General features: G+C 50.8%; 1 protein-coding gene across 4 annotated transcripts in view; it reads left to right on the forward strand.

Annotated features, from left to right (window-relative positions):
- The window catches only part of RPH3AL (rabphilin 3A like (without C2 domains)), a 122,765-nt gene that overhangs the window by 58,074 nt on the left and 44,292 nt on the right, over window positions 1-20,399 (forward strand). For all 4 annotated transcript variants that reach the window (XM_078849263.1, XM_073316016.2, XM_078849264.1 and 1 more), the window contains 2 exons: window positions 13,737-13,850; window positions 14,843-15,016. In XM_078849263.1, the coding sequence (XP_078705389.1) occupies window positions 13,737-13,850; window positions 14,843-15,016 (288 nt within the window). The remainder of the gene's footprint in view (window positions 1-13,736; window positions 13,851-14,842; window positions 15,017-20,399) is intronic.

A 20,399-nucleotide genomic window follows, 5' to 3' on the forward strand; every position in this document is an offset into this window, starting at 1 on the left:
CCCATCATGTCCATCTCCGTGCCAAAGCCTTTGGCACGATCAGCATTTCACTCTTTTTGAGGTGCGTAGAAGGTGCATGTGAAACGAGAGGTGGAAAACCACACATTGGTGAAGTAGAGGAATCAGCCCAAATGAGCTACTCATCATTTATTTCTTTAAAGAGAGCTGTGATCTGAGCACAGGACTGTGAGTCAGTGGCACTGACTCTGTCTGCGAGCCAGTAGCTTAGCCATGATGCCTCAGTTTCTCCATCTGTTAAATGGAGGCAAAATGGTGTTGGGAGTCATCTTTTGCATGGTGCTGGGTACAGTTATTGGCCTTTCTCCAGAAAAAATAATTGCAAGTGTAAACAACATTACTAATACGTATTTGCTTACCGCTGTCATTGTCCGTGCATATTGTGCAGAAACCATTACAAAGACCCTACCCCAAAGAGTTTTCAGTCTAAGAGATGCAACTAGTGTAATAAAATCCTACCCAAACATACTCCATCCTTCCTACATTCAGACAGATTCTACAGGCTGATACTTATTAGTACATTTCTGAAGCCCACTGCTGTCCGCGAAGGCCTTTCTGTTTCAAATGCTGGTAGAAACGTCAGAAGAGAGGCAGGGATGCTCAAGTTGGACGTTGCTCTCAGAGTAGGCTGGCAAGTTTGTTTTGAATAAGGAGCTCCCATAAATACCATGCAGGCACCAGCAGCAGTGAAGAGGCAGCCCAGGAATAACAAAGCCACTTTGATAAACCGGGCCCCTTCACTGATCCAAGCGGTGCTGTTCCTTTCTCGTGCGCTTACAGATCCGTGGTTTGTTGTGATTTATGGGAGAAATAATCTCAAACTGGTCCTTACCACATTTACTATCCTGTCGCTTTCTTCCCTTGTTCTTCTCCGACATGCCTCTAGTGCTGTGGTTGCCACAAAATCACCATCTCCAGTGTGGGTACAACCTTCCTTTCCCTGATGCAGGCTGGATCTTGCTGGGGATCTGCTTCCTCCGGCCCCCTTCCCATGTGTCGTATGGTATCTGCCCTCCCCAGCTGTAACAGACAGTCCCCCCACCCCTATGATGCTGGTCGCTGTACAAGCACACAGGTAGAGGGAGTCCCTGCCACTAAGAGCTGCTAGTCTAATTAGACTAGGCAGACAAAGTGGATGGGCAAGGGAGGGTCATTACTCCTGTTTTACAGGTGAGGAGCTGAGGCCCAGGTAGAGGAAGTTCTCCAGGTGAATGAGTTGAGCCATAAATCATTTGCACTCTGATTTCCCACCCCTCTGGTGCCCACACGTTAGCACTCTGTCCCTCTCTGCTCCTGTCCCTCTCTGCTCCTGTCGCCAGGCTCCTCTTGCTCAGATGTTTAACCCACTCCCTTTGGCTCTGCCTGCCTCTTTCAGTGCAGCCTTTTCAGATAATCAGGCTGCTAGGCCCTGTGCTGAGCTGGCATCCGCTAGGCACCCAGCCATGAGCTGCAGTTATGTCGCCAGCATGAATTGAAAGCCACATCTCATCTGGGCTAGGGTATGGAAGGTGCTAGGTAACACATGTTAACAGCCTGCTTTAGACAAGACATTGCCATTGGCACATGTTCAGCTGGCAAACTCGACCAGTTTAACACGTTAGTGGCACATGTCTTACCACTACCAGGCGGTTAACGTGTGTTGGCCAACACCTTCCAAAGCCTAGGGCACACAAGACCAGTACGGCCGCCATATAAAATCCCACCTCTATTGAGCAGATGTGCTCAGAAAGGAATCGTGGCATTAATGTACCTGCCTCTCTAGCAAAATCAGAGAGGTTAACTTCTGAGGCTGCTCCTAATGGGCTTTTTGTTCCCTTGGGCGACAGTAAGGGGAAGATCATTGGCTTAAGGCAGACAAATGCCTCTTGTGAGGCTTTGCAGTGACCTCAGTCCTCCAGGCTTTTGAAGAGCTGAAGCAAAGCACAGGAGACATGGGATCAAGCCTTGGCATCAAGGTGAATTAAAGGAAAAACCTGCTTGACAGCAGGAGCATAATTAACCTGCTCCCGTAGCTGGGTAGTTTGACAGCTCAGGTGTATGCAGCAGCAAGTCCGGAAGCTGAAATCTCTGTCATATCCCAGCATAAGGGGCTCCTCATCCTGGCTGTCAGACTGAGGTGAACATTTGTCACATCATATTTTACATACCCCAGAGAAAGGTTTCTATTGGTGATTCTAGCTGTGTATGTTCCAATACTCGGGTAAAAGCCCCTGCAGCAGAGTACACCAGGCAGTTGCTGTGGCTGCTGAATAACGTCACATGGGGATTAGGTCGGTTGGCTGATTTTTGAGTCCCATGCGCTGATCCGAGGGGAAGGATGATCCAGTGGGTCTCTGGAAATCTGGGTTCAATTCCAGGCTCCTCCACAGACTCCCTGTGTTATGTGGAGCAAGTCACTCGGTCTCTCTGCATCTCAGCTCTCCATCTGTAAAACAGGGATAATAGCCTTGCCCTACCTCGCAGGGGCGTTGAGGGAGATGCAGTAGAGGCCGAATTGCTCAGATACTACAGCGGTGGGCCACAGAAGGACCTAGGTAGAACAAGCTCCCGCCTGTCAATGTGATCAATCCCCAAGCAATGACTTGTTCTTGCACTGTGACTGCTGAGGGGTGAGGGGATGGCTCAATGGTTTAAGCATCACAAATGAAATCCTTAGGCTTGGTGGAACCACTCGTGTGAATTCCAGCAATGTGGACCTGTTAGCTGTGCATGAGGCTTTTCAAGGAAGAGTTTAAAACCCCATGTCCAGCCAGGCATGTTTCAGAAGATCAGGGGTTTGTCCACGTATCCTTGGCCAACATCTGCATTCAGTGCCAGTCAGCTGCTGAGCCTCGGCCCAGAGCAGGCTGCATTTTGGCAGTGCTGGGTGTGTGAACCTTGGGATAAAGGGCACTGTGTAAATGTGAAATATTGCAACATGTGACCCACGTTTACCAGCTCTGACGGCCCAGCTAAATTGTGAACAAATCCGTCCAACACCCCAGGACTTGAAATGTTCCTTTTAACACAAAAATAATTCTAGCCTTCCTGGCTGTGAAGAAACTTTCCCTGCGTGTGACCCTTTGTCCTGCCCTCTGAAACAGCAGCTCAGACAGGAGCAAGCTACCCCCGTGCTCACTTCAGTGACTCTGAAGCCATGTTAAAGCCTTTGCTTCCCCTAACAGACGCATGCAGCTGTTTTGGGACAGTGAGTGAAGCTTACTTCAGTGGGTGGAGTTCAGGATCATGGGCGGAGCGTAACTAAAATGCCATTCCTCATTCCCCCCACCCCTACCCCCCAACTCCATAAGGGATCTGTGTAGGATCCTGGTAACTGTATATTGTGTCCTGTGCCCATCTATGAAGACCTGGGGTGGGAAGGAGAAAGCCAACCAGAAATGGACCTCTGTTTGGGACATTGAGCTGAAGGGGGTGGTGGGGTGAGGGAGGTACAAAGCCATTGAAACGGGCTTGGTCACTGCTCACGGCCTGACACCTGCGAGTATGCTTAATGGAAGAAAAGCAAGCGTTTGTGCACACCCATTCTCCCTCGCTGACACCAGGATTTGCTGTTCCCTTAGGTTTTCTGTAATAAACAAGCAGTTGGCGTGGGAACTCTGCTATTATTTAAGTCACAAATATGTATTGTCACCATGAGAATGGCAGGCATGTTTCCTGTCCTCGAGGACAGCTCTGCTAGCTATGATGGAGCGTTTGGGTGTTGGCAATGGGAAAGGAGGGGCTTGGGCAGTTAGGGGAGAGGTGCCAAATTAATAGCAGACACTTTCTTCAGGCACCTTTGAAGCCTGCAGGAGAAAAATTGAAGGAGTCCAAAATAAGGGTCTGGTCCCTAAGCAGTGGCATCGTGTGTGGTATCAGAATTTCACACAGCCATGTTCTCCAGCTCTTGTCTCTTCTAACAATGGGCACAAGTCCTGTTGCCATGGGACGTGCTGATGTGTCAGTCACTCTGCAGGCAGCACAGAGCAGCTGTGGGCCCAGACAATGCAGCTTAGTGTCCTGCAGCGTCTTTGCGCAGGAATTATATCCCCAGGTTGTGGCACTCAATTAATGTGTGTTATGCTCAATTAAAGAGTGAAAAAATCGTTTATTATCAACAGGACTTGACTCCCCCAGAACATTCCTTTCCCCCTCAGCCACCACACCACTCTTTTGCCATCCCCCCCGTCAAACCCTCTACCTGTCCCCTCCTTTCATTCCACCTCTTCCTGTCCCCTCTCCACCCAGGTACTGATATGGCCTCCATCACTGTAGTACCCACTGCCTGTGGCACACAGATCAAATGGCTTCCTAAGGCCCCATGGGGAAGTTGAAAGTTGAACACCAATCTCCAGAGGCCTGATTTGGTGATTAGGGCACTAGCCTGGGATGCTGGAGACCCAGGGTCAGTTCCCTGCTCTGGCACAGATATGCTGTGTGACCTTGGGGAAGTCGCTTAGCCTCTCCGTGCCTAACAGCCCTGCCCTGCCTCACAGAGGGGCTGTGAGGAGAAATACATTAAAGATTGGGAGGGCCATGGAAGTGCCTTAGATTGACTTACCCCAAGATCAGCCTCCCTGCCTCCCTCTCCAGTGCCTGCCACCTTTGCCTCTTTCCAAAGAAAACATCCCTCCTGTCCTTTGCAGTCGCAGCACCATAACTGCACTGTGCACAAAGGAACCTGGGGTCTAACAATGGCACAGGGCACCTTGCATGGCCCTGCATCCCTGAACGCGTCACTTGTCAGGGCTGCCCCCAGTGGCACTTGCAGTTTGTAGTTGGTCTTTTCCTGTGAGTGTGAGCTAAGCAGGTGTTTTCTCTGCACCTTTCCCCTGATATTTTATGGGGGTTTGTTGTTGTTAGACACTTCTCCCCCACAGTACCTGGGGCTGATTGCTCCAGGAGAAAGAGCTCAGAAAGTGCTCTTTAAAAACATGATGTCAACACTCAGCTACACTCGACTGGTAAACACAGCTCGAATGCGTGGGACTTGGTGCCCATCTCCGCTGTGAAGGATTTGCTTGGTAAGACCATCCCGTTGCAGGCAAGAGGGTACAAAAGCAGTCAGGGATTTGTCTGATTTATTTCTCTGAGACTACAAAACCTTGTGCTGTCCTCCCAGGCCAAGCAGGGTCTGCTGGGTCAGCACTTGTTTGAGAAAGCATCCGGGAATGGTATGGTACTGGTGAATCAGCAGGAGGCATTCTGCTCTTCCCACTCAGTCAGATTTCACCGTGGGCTCAGAGGGCGCTGTGCCTCTGACAGCAGCCAGGAGACAGAAGGCCAAGGTCCTGATCACCTGTTGTCTGCTGCTTTTTCTTAAGAGTAATGGTGTTGACTCTGCTGTCTTTGCCAAATTTCAACTGGCTTCTGGTCTGTCTACCTAAAATCCTCCTGCAGTTTTAATTAGAGTACAGTATTCTTCTTCATTTCCTGACCTATTGTGTAGTGTTGCTATGAGCTGTTAAAAGAGCCACTGTGTTCCGCTCCAGACGTGGCTGCAGGAGAGGTAATCCCTATATTTATCCCTTTTTAACAGTGTGTTGTCTTAGTTACTTAATGTTTGTAAAGCTCTCTAAGATCTTTCGGTGACAGGTGTTATCCAAGTGTCAGGTATTATCTTTAATAAGAGCTTATTCACAGGGCTATCGAAGGGAAGGGGCATGTTGACCTTTCATAAATGTCTATCTGGGTTCTCCAACCTCCCCAAAATCCCTCCTGATTTCTCTTTCTTCACCCCAGATTCAGATGCCCTCGTGCCCAGGAGAGTGTGGATAGGAGTCAGTCTTTCAGATCAGTAGACATCAACAGAAACTGTTGGTTTATTATGTTGGCGCCTAGAGACCCCACACAGCTGAGATCCGGGCCCCATTCTGATAGGCTCACAGTCTAAACAAGACAAACACGGCGTTGGAGGGGAAACGGAACCAGAGAGAGCTCACCCAGGTAACTTGCCCAAGGTCACACAGCAGAGCTGGGAGTGGAACCAGAGTCCCTCTTCATTGCCTTATCTGCTGGGCTGGGCTGCTGCTCTCTTTTAATTTGACTTCCAGATGCTGAGCATCTGTGCCTCGTGACGCCTCTTCGCTGTCTTGCTTGGCCCCAGCCCTCGCTCTTTACAGGCAATCTTGGAGTCCTAGCCCAGGGATTACCTTGGATGATTTATTGCTGTTTGCAGCATTTCTGAAGCCAGCAGTGACTCTCCTCTCCTGTCGTGCTGGGAAGGCTTCAGTCAGGCCTTTTACATTTTGTCACGTTACAGCCGGATAGCTTAGCCTGCACTCATCTGTTTTCATGCATCAACATGAGCCACAACCAATTATCAAAGGAAAACCAGCTAGCAGCCCTCTGCATCTGCCAGGGTGCTACCCAGCACTCACGGGGAAGGCTCTCGGCTTCCTTGGTGGGGGATGTTTGTCATGGATCCCCACACAAGTACTTTTGGAAAATGGGACATGAAAATCACTTAGTACAGGCCTTTGGTGGACCATAAATAGAGAGAATTGCCTTTGCCTCATTGAGACATAAAGCTAGTTTTGGCTTTGTGTTCAGTTACAAGTAAATCCTAGGGAAGGACGGATTTCAAACTCTCGTCTCCTAAGTTTTCAAAATTCTGTCTCTCCGGGCAGACATGTACGTGCACTCACCGGACCCTGCACCTACTTTAGAACTATGCAGAAAGAGCGAGGGCTAGTATACGCTTGAAACTCTACAGTGCATCAGTGTTGACACTCACTACAGCGAAAGGAGGGGTTCTCCCATCCGTGCAGGTAATCCATCTTCCATCAACCTAACCCTGGGTGTAGACCAGTGGTTCTCAAAGTGTGGGTTGGGACCCCATTTTAATGGGGTTGCCAGGGCTGGCATTAGACTTGCTGGGGCCCGGGGCTGAAGCCAAAGTCTGAGCCCCACCCACAGGGCGGTGGAGCTTTGGTCCCCCTTCCTGGGGTCATGTACTATTTTTTATTGTCAGAAGGACGTCATGGTTCAATGAAGTTCGAGAAACCCCTTGGTGTAGACAGCGTTAGGTCAGCTTAACTACGTTACTCAGGGTGTACATTTTTCAGACCCTTGAGCAACGTAGCTGGGTCAACTTTACGTCTTAGGCCAAGTCTATGCTCAAAAGTTATGTGGTCCTGAACTATTGGTATCCCTGCTATACCCTCAATACCTAAAACCAGCTTGGATGCTCTTGATAATGTAAAGACTATCTGCTGGGGTCAGGAGCAGCATCTGAACTCGGGACTATAAAAAAAACACAGCACACATCTCTATCACAGGAGTTAAAGGAGTAACTCCATGAACTGGCAGCAGTAGTAGGCTATTATCCTCCATGTAGACAACTCACTAGGAGTGTATGGAACATCACACACTTCACAAGCGTGTTGAAGCAACAGTTCCTAGCTGTGGGGTATTATGTATTCTCTTCTGTATAGGTTCTTATATTGCTTTCCAGTGTCTGAGCGCTTCCAGTCAGGCATTCAGCAACGTAACCAACATCTGTCATGTGTTCGTTCTCTCATCCTCTCTCTGGGGGAGAGGCGTGTCCGGTGCAGCAGGGTTTTAGGTTTTGTTTTCTGAAATATACATGTGTTAATGTCAGAGACGGCAGGTCAAAGAATTGTGCCTGGCAATTGGAGTGGGAGGTGGAGAGGTTTGGGATGGTCTTTAGTTCCCAGAGGAGTTAATTGCTCCATCCCAGGCCACCCCCTGAGAATGCCATGTCTCCCAAGCAGATGAGCTTCACCCTTATTTGTAGAGAGTTCCATTGTGCCAGAGGAGTGAAGTTGTTCGCCGCGGTCTTCATCCCCAGAGCTTGTGGCCACGGAGCACCTGCAAGATTTTACTGACGCTTAGAACTTGATGGTCAGCGGGGGCGGCTCTGCCCTGCAGTATGGTTCTCCTGTCAGGGTGGCGAAGCCAGGGTTTGTTGGGTTTCAGTGCTTGCTACAAGGCCCTTCTGGGCTCTCTACTCAGGCTTCTGCATGGGAGGCATTTACTGAAGGGGGAATTGGAGGCCCCAGAGTCTCTTTATTGCCAAAAACTTTCCCCGCCAGCCAGAAGACAGCACCTGCCGATCAGAGGGCAGTAGGGCAGATGCTAGTTCTGGGGGCTACAGCTCTAGTGTTCACAGATTTCCTAAGCATCTGAAATGCATGTGGCTCTTGTTGGTTTCATGATTGGTCACAGGGTTTGAACAGGCTCAGTAAAACTGACCCAGGTCTGCTCAGGGGGGAGGCTACGAACCCGAAGATCCTGGAGGTGGAGCGGAGGGATAGAGGAGAGTGGAAGATGGCAGAGGCTGCTAGATGGGACACTGATGGAGATCTTTAATTACCAAAAGCAGATTAGGAGCTGGGTGTCCATTCTCATTCAAAAGGCAGCAGAGGCTAAATCTAAAGGATTGCTTAAAAACACAATCTCAGTCTGAACGAGATGATGAAGGACAAAGATAGCTGTCACATGCTCTGAAAATACAGCCACCCCGAAGACTCCTAGTGATATCAGCATCTGCTTGAGCGCCAGATTTATGTTGTCTGGGCACTGCAATGCTCCAGCAACAAGCCAAGCAGCCTTGGGAGAAAAATTACTTCTAAAAAGAAACATCAGCACTATGGGTGTATCTACACTAACAGCAGCAGTGGAAACTAGAGCAGAGTGGGCTGCTCCTGCCACCAGTGGTGTCTTGCAATCATTAATATCTGTCTCATCCCAAGCAGTCCCTCGCTGGAGCATTTCAAGCCAAACAGGGTGGCAAGATAAAACCATCTCCCCTTGATTCATCAGTGGGCCCTCCTTAACAGTCACCTCTACATCATGCAAGACATAAAGGAGACCTCTCCCAAATAACCCCCCACCCACTTTTCTTTTTAAGTGGCTGTAGGAGGCAGGAGCAGAGATGGAAGAATTTGTTAATCTAAACACCTTGGTAATAGACCTCAAAGGGTCTGCTTACTTTTCAGCATGGGGGAGGGGATTTAAGCTACATATTAGGATAAGCTTCCTGACTTGAAGGGTATTTAAGCTCTGGAACAGGCTTCCAGGAGAGGTTGAAGAATCCCGTCATTGGAGGTTTTAAAGAACAGGTTAGACTAACTCCTGTCACAGAGATGCTATTGGTTTATTTGGTTCTGCCTCAGTGCGGATGGCTGGACTAGGTGACCTCTCAAGGTCCCTTCCAGCCTGACATTTCTGTGATTATAGAAACCAAGCAGTAGAACCTGGAGGGTGGAGTGCCTGAGGGAGTTAGGTGACTGTCAGTGGGAACTGCATGCCTAACTCCCATGGGCTTCTGTGAAACTCCCCACCGGAGGCCATAGAATCGGAATGGACCAATTAGCTGAGGCCTGTGGTTTATAGTGACTGACCTGCGATTTTTCATTCCTGGTTGATTCTTGGTAACGACTTTTCTTAACAAAATAAACCCCTTTGTTTTAAGGCTCTTGGACAGAAGATCCATGCCTGCTGGTACATTCCCATTTGTAATGCAGTTATGGTCTCTGCTATGCATGGCTCCTTTCTCAGCAGAATTTATTAAAGCAGATGAGAGGTGCGACTGACTTCTGACAGCACGGTTAGACAGCTGAAGTCTGGGCCAGTCCAGGAGGGTGAATCGTAAACACAATAAGAGTTGCTGCAATTGAGGAACAAGCTGATTGGAGTGAGAAAATTGGCTGGCGGGCTGCACTCGCTCTTCAGCTCCGCAGAGACATTCCGATCAAGATTGCCCTGTGAAGATAGCTGGCAGCAAGGTCAATTTCTATAGCCTTCCAATAATGCCAGCAGCCAGGTTTAATATACTCAGAGATGATAACTCAAGAAATGCTTTATTTTAGATATTAAAATTTTTGTAGTAAAAAAAATTCATGTCCTACAGCTAGCTGCCTGTACGCGATAATGCTCGCAGAGGACCTTGGTGGAACAGTTCAACAGCCTGCCTGCATGCGGGGAAATATACTAGCCCTTGTCCTGCCTCTGTCCTATACAATGTAAATCAGTGTGTAGCTTTGCAAAGCACGTGTGTTAATCTGAGTGCTGGTGAAAGGTGACAACCCTGTTTTAGGTACTCTATATCATCCATTGCCATAATATCTGAACATCTCACAGTCTCTGAAGCACTTATCTTTCCAATATCCCAGTGAGGCAGGGCATTTCCACTGTCTCCATTGTACAGGTGGGGAACTGTGGCCACAGACCAAGTGACTTGCCCAGGGTTATAGAGAGAGTCAGTGGCAGAATAGGGAATTGAATCCCAGACTAGCACCCTGACCACTGGGCTCTTCTTCCTCTCTGCAATGGGCAAAAATGTCCTTTCTTGATCTGGAGAATAACTACAGTGCACAGTTTGGCAGCAAGGCAAGCTTCTTCCCCCAAAGACCTGGGGGAGGGGGGAAGCTCCATTTATCCTCCATTATATATTCAGTCCTTTCTGTACCCTCCAGACAGCTGAACTTTTCCTTGTGCTGGGATGGGGCTTGGGGTGAAATTCCCCCTGCGCAGAGGGTCAGGCCGTGGGCCCATCCGTGGGATTGAACTGCTGCATAGATGTAGTGCTGGTTCTCGGCACAGGGCTGAAAGCCACCCACTGTATGCTTTGTTTTCTGGGCTCACTCGGGTTTCTGGTGAGGGGCAGGAGGCTCTGGAGGAACTTGCTCCCGCGAGGACCTGTCTGGGCGTTGCTCTTTCTCGCCCACGCTGTCCGAGCATAGCTAGCTTATCAAGAGCCTGATCTAGCAAAGCACAGAGCACCCTTACCTCCCTTTGATTTCAAAGGTGCTTGGACTGTTGTGAGGCCCCAGGCTCAAAACCTGTGGCTCGTTAATATTCTTCCTTAGGCTGGACACATAACTTGTGCCCAGTTCCTTGTGCTGGAGTTCTGTAGTCACCTTGCTGGTACCAGGGTTGAGGGACTGGGACCCAGCAGCCCTGGATTCTGCCACCAACTTCTTGGGTGATCGTGGGCCAGTTACTTAATCTGCGTGCCTCTGTTTTCCTGCCTCTCGCTGGGGATAATGATAATTTCTTACTTCACAGGGGTGACTCTCTGCATGTTTGGCAAGATGCTCAGATATTATGGTGATAGAAAAGCTTACCAGAGAGAGTTTTCTTTATGGGGATGTTTCAGCTTGTCACTTTGACTCTCTTAAGGCTGAGATGAGCTAACTTCACACTTGCCACAAGGAATTTTGAACCATATTTGAGAATGAGCCCATGGTTATTGGGCTGCAGATATACCTGCCTGAATCAAATGAGCAAAAGCCACCCAACCAATCCAGGAGACAAATCCATCCCAAAGTCTCTGGGCTGGGGTGAGCCAGGAAGGCTGTCCTTTGCAACAGCTCCTTTCTCACTCGACATAAAGCAGCTGGCAGCTACAATGGATTTTCTTATGGGATTGAAGGAGCAGAAGTGCTTGCGTATTCCAGCTGGAAAGTGGGAATGCTTTACCCCTTCAAGGAGCACCCTTTACAAATAGAGGCTCTCTCAATGGAGCTTGCGAAACACTGGGGAATGAAAGCAGCCTTGAATGGGATGCCCTTGCTGTCCAGCCATGGATTAGCCTCTCAGGGAAAGTGCGAGGAACCCCATTGGGTAGATGTCTAGAGGCAGGATAGGCAGAGTGCCAGAAGAGACATTGTAGGGAGCACTCCTGCCCTGGGCAGGGGATGGGCAAACAGGTCTCGTCCAGCGATGATTTCTGTGAACCTGTCAGTAAGTTGAACCTGAGCAAGCATGATTGAGGTGATGCTGGCAGGCAGAGGGAAGCGTTCTGAAGAGCGTGCCGCCATGGTGCAGTCTCCACTGGTTGAAGATACACACGCACAATTGATCAGTGCAGGCTATAGTGTAGGATTCCTCTTGGATTCCTCCCTGATGCTGAGCTCTCACATGATGGCATCCGTGAATAATGCTTTGTAACATCTCTGCTTGCCTCAGAAATGCCATCCCATCCCGGTGACCCAGACCTGGCCTCAGTGATTCACGTTGTTGTCACTACTTGGCTGGACCTCAGCAATGTGATATACCTGGCACAAAGTCAGCAGCACTTAGAAAACCCCAACTAGTGCTGAAAGCTGTGGCGTGTTTCCCCAGCAGCACGGGCTACTAGGAATGTGCCAGTCTGTCATTCGCTCTCTACACTGGCTTTCCACAGACTCAAATTAAGGTCAGGGTTTTGGGCCTTCTCTTCAAGGAGCTCCCTGGAGCGCTCAGGACATCTAAAAGGTCATTAAAGCTCTGTGATGAAAACCACGGGCAACAGCTCTGGTCCTCTGGCCTAATGGAACTCTGAACAATAAGGATGAAGCTCACCGGTGCAGGAGACAGAACCTGCTTTGGGGGTGGGCTGAGGCGATGGAACGAACTCCCCCGGGAACAAAGGACCATCCCAAACCTCCCCACTTTCCACTCCAAGTCCAAGGTGCGTTGCTTTGATGTTGCCTTCTCTGATATAAATACACAGCAACAGGTTCAACCAACCAACCAGCCACACCTGCCAAAACAAGACACTCCTCTGCACACAATTTTTCTTCTGGGGAGAGGATGAGAGAATAGACGGCATGTGATAGATTAAGGTGGCTGAATGCATGACTGGAATGTGCTCGGATCAGATACTACCATGATGAGCATGGGAAACCCTGTATAGAATAGAAGCGAATGTGATTGACATTGTAATACTGAGGATTTAACTGGCACTTTTCATCATAGATTCACAAAGGAGAGTTAGGGCTCGTCTACATGTGGAAGCTAACTCGAATGGAGGTAGGATGTGAATTGAAAGCATTGCAGCTGTTCCAGAATAGTTCCCTATGTGGACACTCCTATTCTGGAATAAGAATGTCCACACCCAGAGTCATTCAGGAACAACTCCATGTGAAGACAAGTTCTTGGTGTCATTGTCCCCACTTCACGCATGGGGAACTGGAGAACAGAGAGAGGAAGATTCTCACAGGAGCAAGTCAAATGGGACTAGAACCAGCTCTCCTGGCTCCCTAGCCTGGTCACCACTCTGCCTGCTAGACTGTGCCACCTCCTTGGGTGCTTATGCAGCACTTCCATCGCTGTTCATGAGCAAAGCACTCCATAAATAGTAACCGTGGCCCACACTATGATCCGCTGAGTGGCACTTCACTCCATTGAAACCAGGGCGGCTGCTTGTGTTGTCAGTGCGGGTCAGCATGAGGACAGGCTGTGGCCGCGTGGCCCTCTATGTAATCTGTGCAGCCGTGCTGCAAACCAGTGGCAGGGGGTGGGAGGAGTGCTAAGTGACTGGGCCAGTACTTGAACTGAGTCTGTAAAACCCCTACGCTGCCCTGAATCGTAAAACCCCTATAGAAAGGAAAGCCCAACCAAGTGTGAACAGCTGCGAGGGAGCTACAGGTGAATCGCACCTTGGAGAAGGACACAGCTACTACTGCAGCTATGCCACTGTAAGGTCTCCTGTGTAGCCGCCCTATGCCAGGAGGAGAGAGCTCTCCCGCCAGCATAATTAAACCACCCCTAACGAGCGGCAGTAGCTGTGGCAACAGGAGAGCATCTCCCACTGACATACCACTGTCCACACCGGCGCTTTTGTGTTGTTTTCACAACAAAAATGTTATTGACAGACGTGCTAGTGTGGACAAAGCCTTCAAGTCATTATGTTTCTGTGTTGTCTTTCGGCTCCATCTGGCCCTCTGCGGTAAGGACTGTGAACGTTGGGAATGGCTCTGACTCCCCTCCCTCTCTGTCTCTTCCAGTGGTTTCTAGTGACAGCGAGAGTGACTCAGAATTCAGCTCCTCTAGTCTGGATGACAAGTCCTTGCCTGGGGGGTCCAAGGGCTTGAAGATCAGGAAGCATCAGGCGGAATCAGGTGAGGAATCGGCTGTTACCCCTGAATGTGGGCACGGAAATGGGTGATGGAAATGTACCGTAGGGTGACAATTGTTACTGTGCACCCTGGACCAACTCCTCAGCTGCTGTAAATTGGCATCGTTCTGCTGGCTTCACTTTACGTCAGCTGAGGGTCTGGCTACCCCCAGAAATTACGGGCTAGTGCTGAAGTTGAGAGCCTGCTTGGGGAAGGACAGAATCTCCATCATGTGTGTTTGCAGAGTGTATGGCACAGCCGTACCCTGAGCCCAGCTGGGGCCCTTGAGTGTGACTGGACTAGAGTGGTTAATAATAATGGGAGACAGGATGCCTCGGTAGGACTGGCGATGGGAAGAGTCGTCCCACCGTGGTGAGGTTGCTGGTTTGCTAAAGGGACCAGCCTCCTGCCACTCCAATCCCTGCAGCCACGAAGCCTTTCAGCTCTCACTCCCCACCCATATGTGGGAGTGTGTTTCAAACCTGTGGTGTATGGTCTCACATCAAAACAGTGGCATTGCTTTGGTGTTGGCCTCTCCACCTCTGAAGCTGGATGTGTGGCTGTCTGTTGGGTGGTGAGCTCCGTGGGGTAGCATATCACACCGAGCTAGGGCAGGCCTGGTGCCAGCAAATATAAAAGAGTGATTTGACCCAGGAGTCCCTCCTGCCCAGGCTGGCAGTGAGGGAATGTGAGTGGTTCCCATCTGAGGGTGGGTTGGGCACCTGGAGAACTCAGTCTGGTTCCTCGTGCACATGACTCCACAGTAATCAGAATTACCACTGGAGCAGGGTGGCAAGGGAGACTGAGCTCCTGGCGATGGGCCCTGCCCGGGTCAGGAGGAGGCATGCTGGCAGGGTGGGTGTGGGAAGCTGGCCTCGTGTCTGCTCTGTGGATGTCTAGGGCCAGCAACACAGCCCCTTGCACACCCATAAACCCCAGCAGCTCCCCCAGATCGAGACAGCCCTGCAGCAAACCTCTCCCCTGTGTCTCTGCAGTGGCTGGCAGCGACTCCCCCAGGACTCCCAGCGGGAGCACCCACTCCAACGCCTTCTCGGAGAGCCGCAGCAGCCTGGGCAGCGAGCGCAGGGGAGGCCCAAGTGCTACCGAGAGCTGCCAGAATGACCTGCTGGCAGAGGAGTGCAACAGCGATGCCAGCAGAAGTGCCCGCGGTGAGTGAAAGGCATCAATGCCCCCAGGCTGGCTTCCTCTCTAGAAGCACATGGCACAGCACCCCTCCTGAACCCCCCAGGCAGGCAGCCCGGCCCACTGAGCTGAGAGAAGGCTGCTGAGAAAACCCCCATGCGCTTCTAATTGGAGTCCATGCCCAGCATTGTCAGAGAGGCGCGTGTGGCCCTTGCGTGAGGTCAGAGAAGCCTGGGGTTTAGGGGCCAGATGCTGGTGGTGATGGCCTGTGATATAGAGGAAGTCAGACCGGATTATCCGGTGGTCACTTCTGGCCTTGAACTCTATGATTCTAAGCATCTTGTCCAAGGTCATGGCTGACTTTCAGGCTCTGTTCGTCACACTGGACTTTCCCCAGTGATGGGACTTCCCCAAACACTCCTACGTTTGCCCATTAAATCCCAGCGTTTGCACCTGCAGCAGCATGGATCTGAACTTTGTTGAAGCAAAGTGCAAATGCAGGTGTTTTCCGGGGGAATAAAATGCTTTGTATATGTCTGGCTGGCTTGTAAATTAAAACAAGTCACTTCCCAACCCTCTGCAGTGTAAACTTGACCTCCCCACTCCATCCCCAGCAAGCTCAGAGGAATTAGCTGAGTGTGACAGCAGATCTGCACGCTGCTTTCACTTCTGATCTGGAGCAGCTGGAAGCAACACATATATTTTCTCTCTGCAGTTCACATTTATATACACAGTAACCCCGGAGGTTATCATTTAACACCTCTCCCTCCCAGCTGTTCCTGTCACCCTTCTGGCAACCGTTCCTTTTGGTTCTTGAGTCAGTTTCATGGCTTGTGTGTCAAGGTATAAATTTAGATTTGAGAGAATAGTGAAGAGGTTGATCACCCAGTGCAACAATAATTCCTGTGCCACCTCCTTCCCGCACTTGGCCTGCTGGGAGTCATCAGCTTAAAAATCCTCCCTCCCTGCTGTATAAAATCGGACCCCGAAATGCAGGGGTTAACCTCTCGCAGTCAGGTTCTGCACTGCCTGGCAAATGAATGTTCAGGGTGACATATGGCATGTATCTAGGACTGCGACTTTCTCTGGGCTACTAAAGCATGTGCCCCGCGAAAATAGCCGCCTAGGGTGTAGGTGGGATCCTGGCTCAGAGGAGAGGCAGTCAGGTTTGCATGGCCAACTAGAAAACGTTTTCAAAGTACCTTCTTTTTGGCCTGAGGTCGTTCACTTCCCATTCCTGCCGCAGAACCGTGCATGCTGGAATTCTTTCATTCAGACACTGGTTCTTTTGGTGGATGAGTTCTTTCCTGTGACTTGCATAACCCTGGCGATGGCAGGGCGGGGGAGGAGCAGTAGCCGTTTCTGCCCAAGTCTGTTTGATTTTTGTACTTGATTTGATTGTGGACAGCTGACCGCAGGCTGGTGGCCCTGTTGGGAGCAGAATGCAGCGTCTCACGCCAGCGTGGGAGCCTTGTGGGCCACAAAGCATCCACCTCGTCCCGTGCATTGGATTGTAGGGGTTAGATTAGACAGGCCATCTAAGCAGTGACCTGTGCCCCTCGGCATGGCATTTGGAGGACTACTTCCACCCTCAGGGCTAATCATACCAGGGATCCCTGCTCACCCTGGCTCCAGTGCAGTGCGGAATGGCACAGCAGAGGCGCTGCCAGGTGTGCCCAAAGCAAGCCTCATCCAAAAGGTATGTGCCCTTGGCAGCACTTGGGTGTGTAGACACACATTGTGTTACAGGCGTGCTGGGGGATCATGCCCCAGCCTGCACATCAGCTCTGTCTAGAGCGAACAGGCTCGGGCTCCATTTCTGTCCTGCACTCATGCAGATACCTCAGCGATCCCAGCCACGTACTAAACTATTCAGCTGCTTCTGTTGATTGCAAGAGACAGTCGGTCTGGCATGTGTATGGTCTGTTTCCTTGGCTGAGTACTTTATCCTCACACCCCCTGCCGGGCCTCTCTCATTTGAAGGCATTATATAAAGCACAATCTGCAGGTTTGGGAAAGGGTTTTTGCTTTAATTTTTAAAGCTCTGTTTTCCTTCCAAAACAATTCTGGGTTCCAACCCTCCAAAAACAATTTTCTCCACTGTGCACAGATGACATGATCCTAAAATGAATGGCTCTGCAAGCCATTAACATGACGGTAGCATTCCCAAAACTAGGGAGATGCTGCAGCAATGTGGTGTGTGCAGAGTTTAATGGCAATTGTGGTACATTATGCATGAACACAGCTGTCAGTAATATACTGTCATACACATATGATGTCCTTGTGTTCTATACAACACCTTCATGAGTAGTTTAAATCATACATTCCATAGTCCACAATAATAAATGCACAAGCCCCACCACCTCGCCAACCATGTGGTGTAAGTCAGTGGTTCTCAACCTTTCCTGACTACTGTGGCCCTTTCAGGAGTCTAAAGCCCAAGCCTCACCTCCCAGGGCTGAAGCATGTAACTTACCTTCATGGGACCCCCTGTGGCATGGTTCCCTGGGCAGTTGCCCTGCTTGCCACCTCCTAATGCTGGCCCTGAACTTCTGACCCACAACCCATCCTGTGACACCCCTGCCCCTGAGGGTCACAACCTGCAAGTTGAGAAACGACACTGATCTAGATGAGTTGACCTACCCCCTGAAAGACCTCGGCATACCCCCAGGGGTACATGTAAGAGAACCACCGGTACCTGGTAAACAAAGAGAAAAGGAGAGAGACACCAATACAATGCTCTATAACACTCTAACGATACCAACTTGCGTCTCATAGCAGTAGCTTAAGTGTTGTTCTTTTTTTATTTTATTTTTAATGCAGATCTCATTCTCGCCTCTTCTCTAATTCTGTACCAAAGTGCAACTCTCAGCTGCCTTTCGCATCCTAAGAACAAATCCTGAGTCGCTATCTTGCTGAAGAGTTCCTGTGATGATTCCAAAGCAATTTTACCCTGACAGTCTATAGCTCTCCCACTCCGGCTCTGGGAAGGGGGAGGCGAGAGGGCTGGGAAGGGGGCATGGCCAACGGTCTGGTTGTAGGGGAAGACAAGGGACTGGTGAAAAAGGCCAGGAACTTCCAGTGTATTTGTAACATTTGTGGCTGAACTTTTCCAAGCCACATCATTTGACTGCCTGATTCCCATTAAAATGACTGGGTGTCCAGATCCCCTCCGCAGCTTTGAGAATCTGTGCCTAGATCTCTAAACACAGGGGTCTACATCTTCAGAAGCGATGAGTGCATTTGGACACTGCAGTTTTGGGGCATCCAATTTGAGATGCCATAAAGAGGCCTGGACTTCAGAGAATGGGTGCTCAGCACTTTGTGAAAACCAGGCTCCTTTGAGGCATCTCCAGTTGGGCACCCCAAAATTTACAAGCGGCTCTTGAAAAGTGTGGCCATTACCTGTATTTCTCTCTACTCTATGGAGTGAGCGTGGTGACATCTGTGGAGGCTGCTGTTAACAGAACGAGGAGGGGATGGGCGCGTAAGACAAGTGTCAAAGAACTGCATGTAGGGGAGAAAGGAGGTGTTCTGTGGCCAATCCAGTCCTCGATTTCTCTGCTGGGAGTGGCAGCAAAGGGTACATCTTAGCTGGGATTGTGAGCTGGACGCTAGCCCAGCAGGAAGTGATCGTGGACCTTAGGCTGCCTGGTGCCTGCTGGGTGGGCCCTGCTGCCATTCCCAAAGGTCTCACAGAGCCGCCTAAATCAGTGGGCTTTTGCTGCTGCAAGTGCGTCTTGAAGCGATTAATTCCAACAGGTTTGTTTAGCTAGTAGGAAGCTGAGCGAGCAACTGGCTCCACCAGCAGTCCTCCTGTGACAGCCATGGCAGACACTTCAGTGGGGCAGTGCTTGCTGCCAAAGCTTCACAGAGAGAGTGCCCCACTCTATTAGCCAGAGGCAGTTCTGTGCGATTCACAGCCAGCCAGTGGGAATGCATTACACCAGCAAATGCACGGGCTTCCTTAGTGCACCGGCTGCTGACCTTGGGAAGCTCAAGCTAAAGAGGAGGGGCAGCTGTGAGGTAGTGCTGCTCCCCCAAACCGAGGAGATGAAGGGTAGCTGCCCTCTGCTTCTAGCAGGATGTGGGCTGCACTTTGCCCTGCTGCCCCTTCTTGCAGGGCTTCGGTTCTGGCTAGCAGGGTCAGTCTGTCTGTCTATCGCCGTGATTTGCCATTCCAGTCAAGGTCACTGGGACAGTGGGCGGTAATGGAGTCTGATCCTGAGAACCACCGAGACCCACAACCCCTCTGGGAGCTACAGGTGCTTTTCAGCCCATCTGGAAATCTGGCCCCTAGTGTCCTCTGGGGCCAGGTGTGGTCTGTGCTCAGAGGTTCAGGCGAGGGGAGCCCCATAAGTACATGGGGACAGAGGAGGCTCCAGTTCCCACTGCCTTGGCACAGTAGGTTGTGGAGGCTTGGGGCTCCTTTTCTCTAGGAAGTGTAACTGTGGTTTAACAATCAGGTTAGCTGGCCCCATGCTGCCCATGGCTGTTGAGGCAGGGCAGACAGGACATGTCATGTTCAGCATCACCCAGCTCAATGGGCTTGGGATAACTTTCCCCCAGGGATGGCTTCCTTCTAAAACTGCCTGCTGCGGGGTTCATCTGGTGCAGGCTGCAGTCAGAGACAGGTTGCTGGGCTATAGGGACCTTGGTCCGACCCAGGCTGGCATTTCCTCTGATTCTAGTCCTGAGTGAACGCTGGCTGGCCAACGACTTGGCGCTGAGTGTAACTTGTTTTCACTGACCAGTCAGCGGCGTGCTGTCTGACTCAGGTTGCAAATGGTCAAGTTTAGATGTGATTAAATCTCGTGAGGATGCTGCCTGTTAGGACCCAGTGCTAGGCCCTTTGTCTTCCCAGAGGAGGATCAGGGTGGCCTGAGTTCTGGGGAGCGATGACTGGGGTGGAGGGTTAGGTTCTGCAGATGCACCCTGAGTCGTGGCATGTATTTTATAAATGAAGGGGAGGAAAAAAGCCGCAGTCCAAGTGCGGCCCATAGGGAATCTGGCTGTTCTGTTCCAGCCCTGGCTCTGTGGTGCCCTGGGGTTTGCTGATCACCAGAAGGAGGTTCCCCCTGCAGAGAGTGGATTGTGCAGGGTTCCACTGGGTTTGTCTCGTGATTCCCATTTTGTCCCCAGCCCTCCAGGAGGGCTAAATTCTATCTTGGCAGGATCCAATGCATGGACGGCTCATATCATAGGGTGGGGGAGGCTGGGCCTCCCCAAGCAGCCCGGCGTGGCCCCACCCATGCTCCACCCTGAGGCAACTCCTGCTTGCCCTTAGCCCCAGTCCAGGTGGGCTGCTCATCTTCCATGAAGCCAGCTTGGGGCTGGGGCTAGGGCTAGGGCAGCCACCACTGGCCTGCGGCTGGGACTTGCAGTGGCTGGGGCCGCTCACCGCTGGGG

This window comes from Lepidochelys kempii, chromosome 17 (genome assembly GCF_965140285.1).
Source record: "Lepidochelys kempii isolate rLepKem1 chromosome 17, rLepKem1.hap1, whole genome shotgun sequence".
NCBI lineage: Eukaryota > Metazoa > Chordata > Testudines > Cheloniidae > Lepidochelys > Lepidochelys kempii.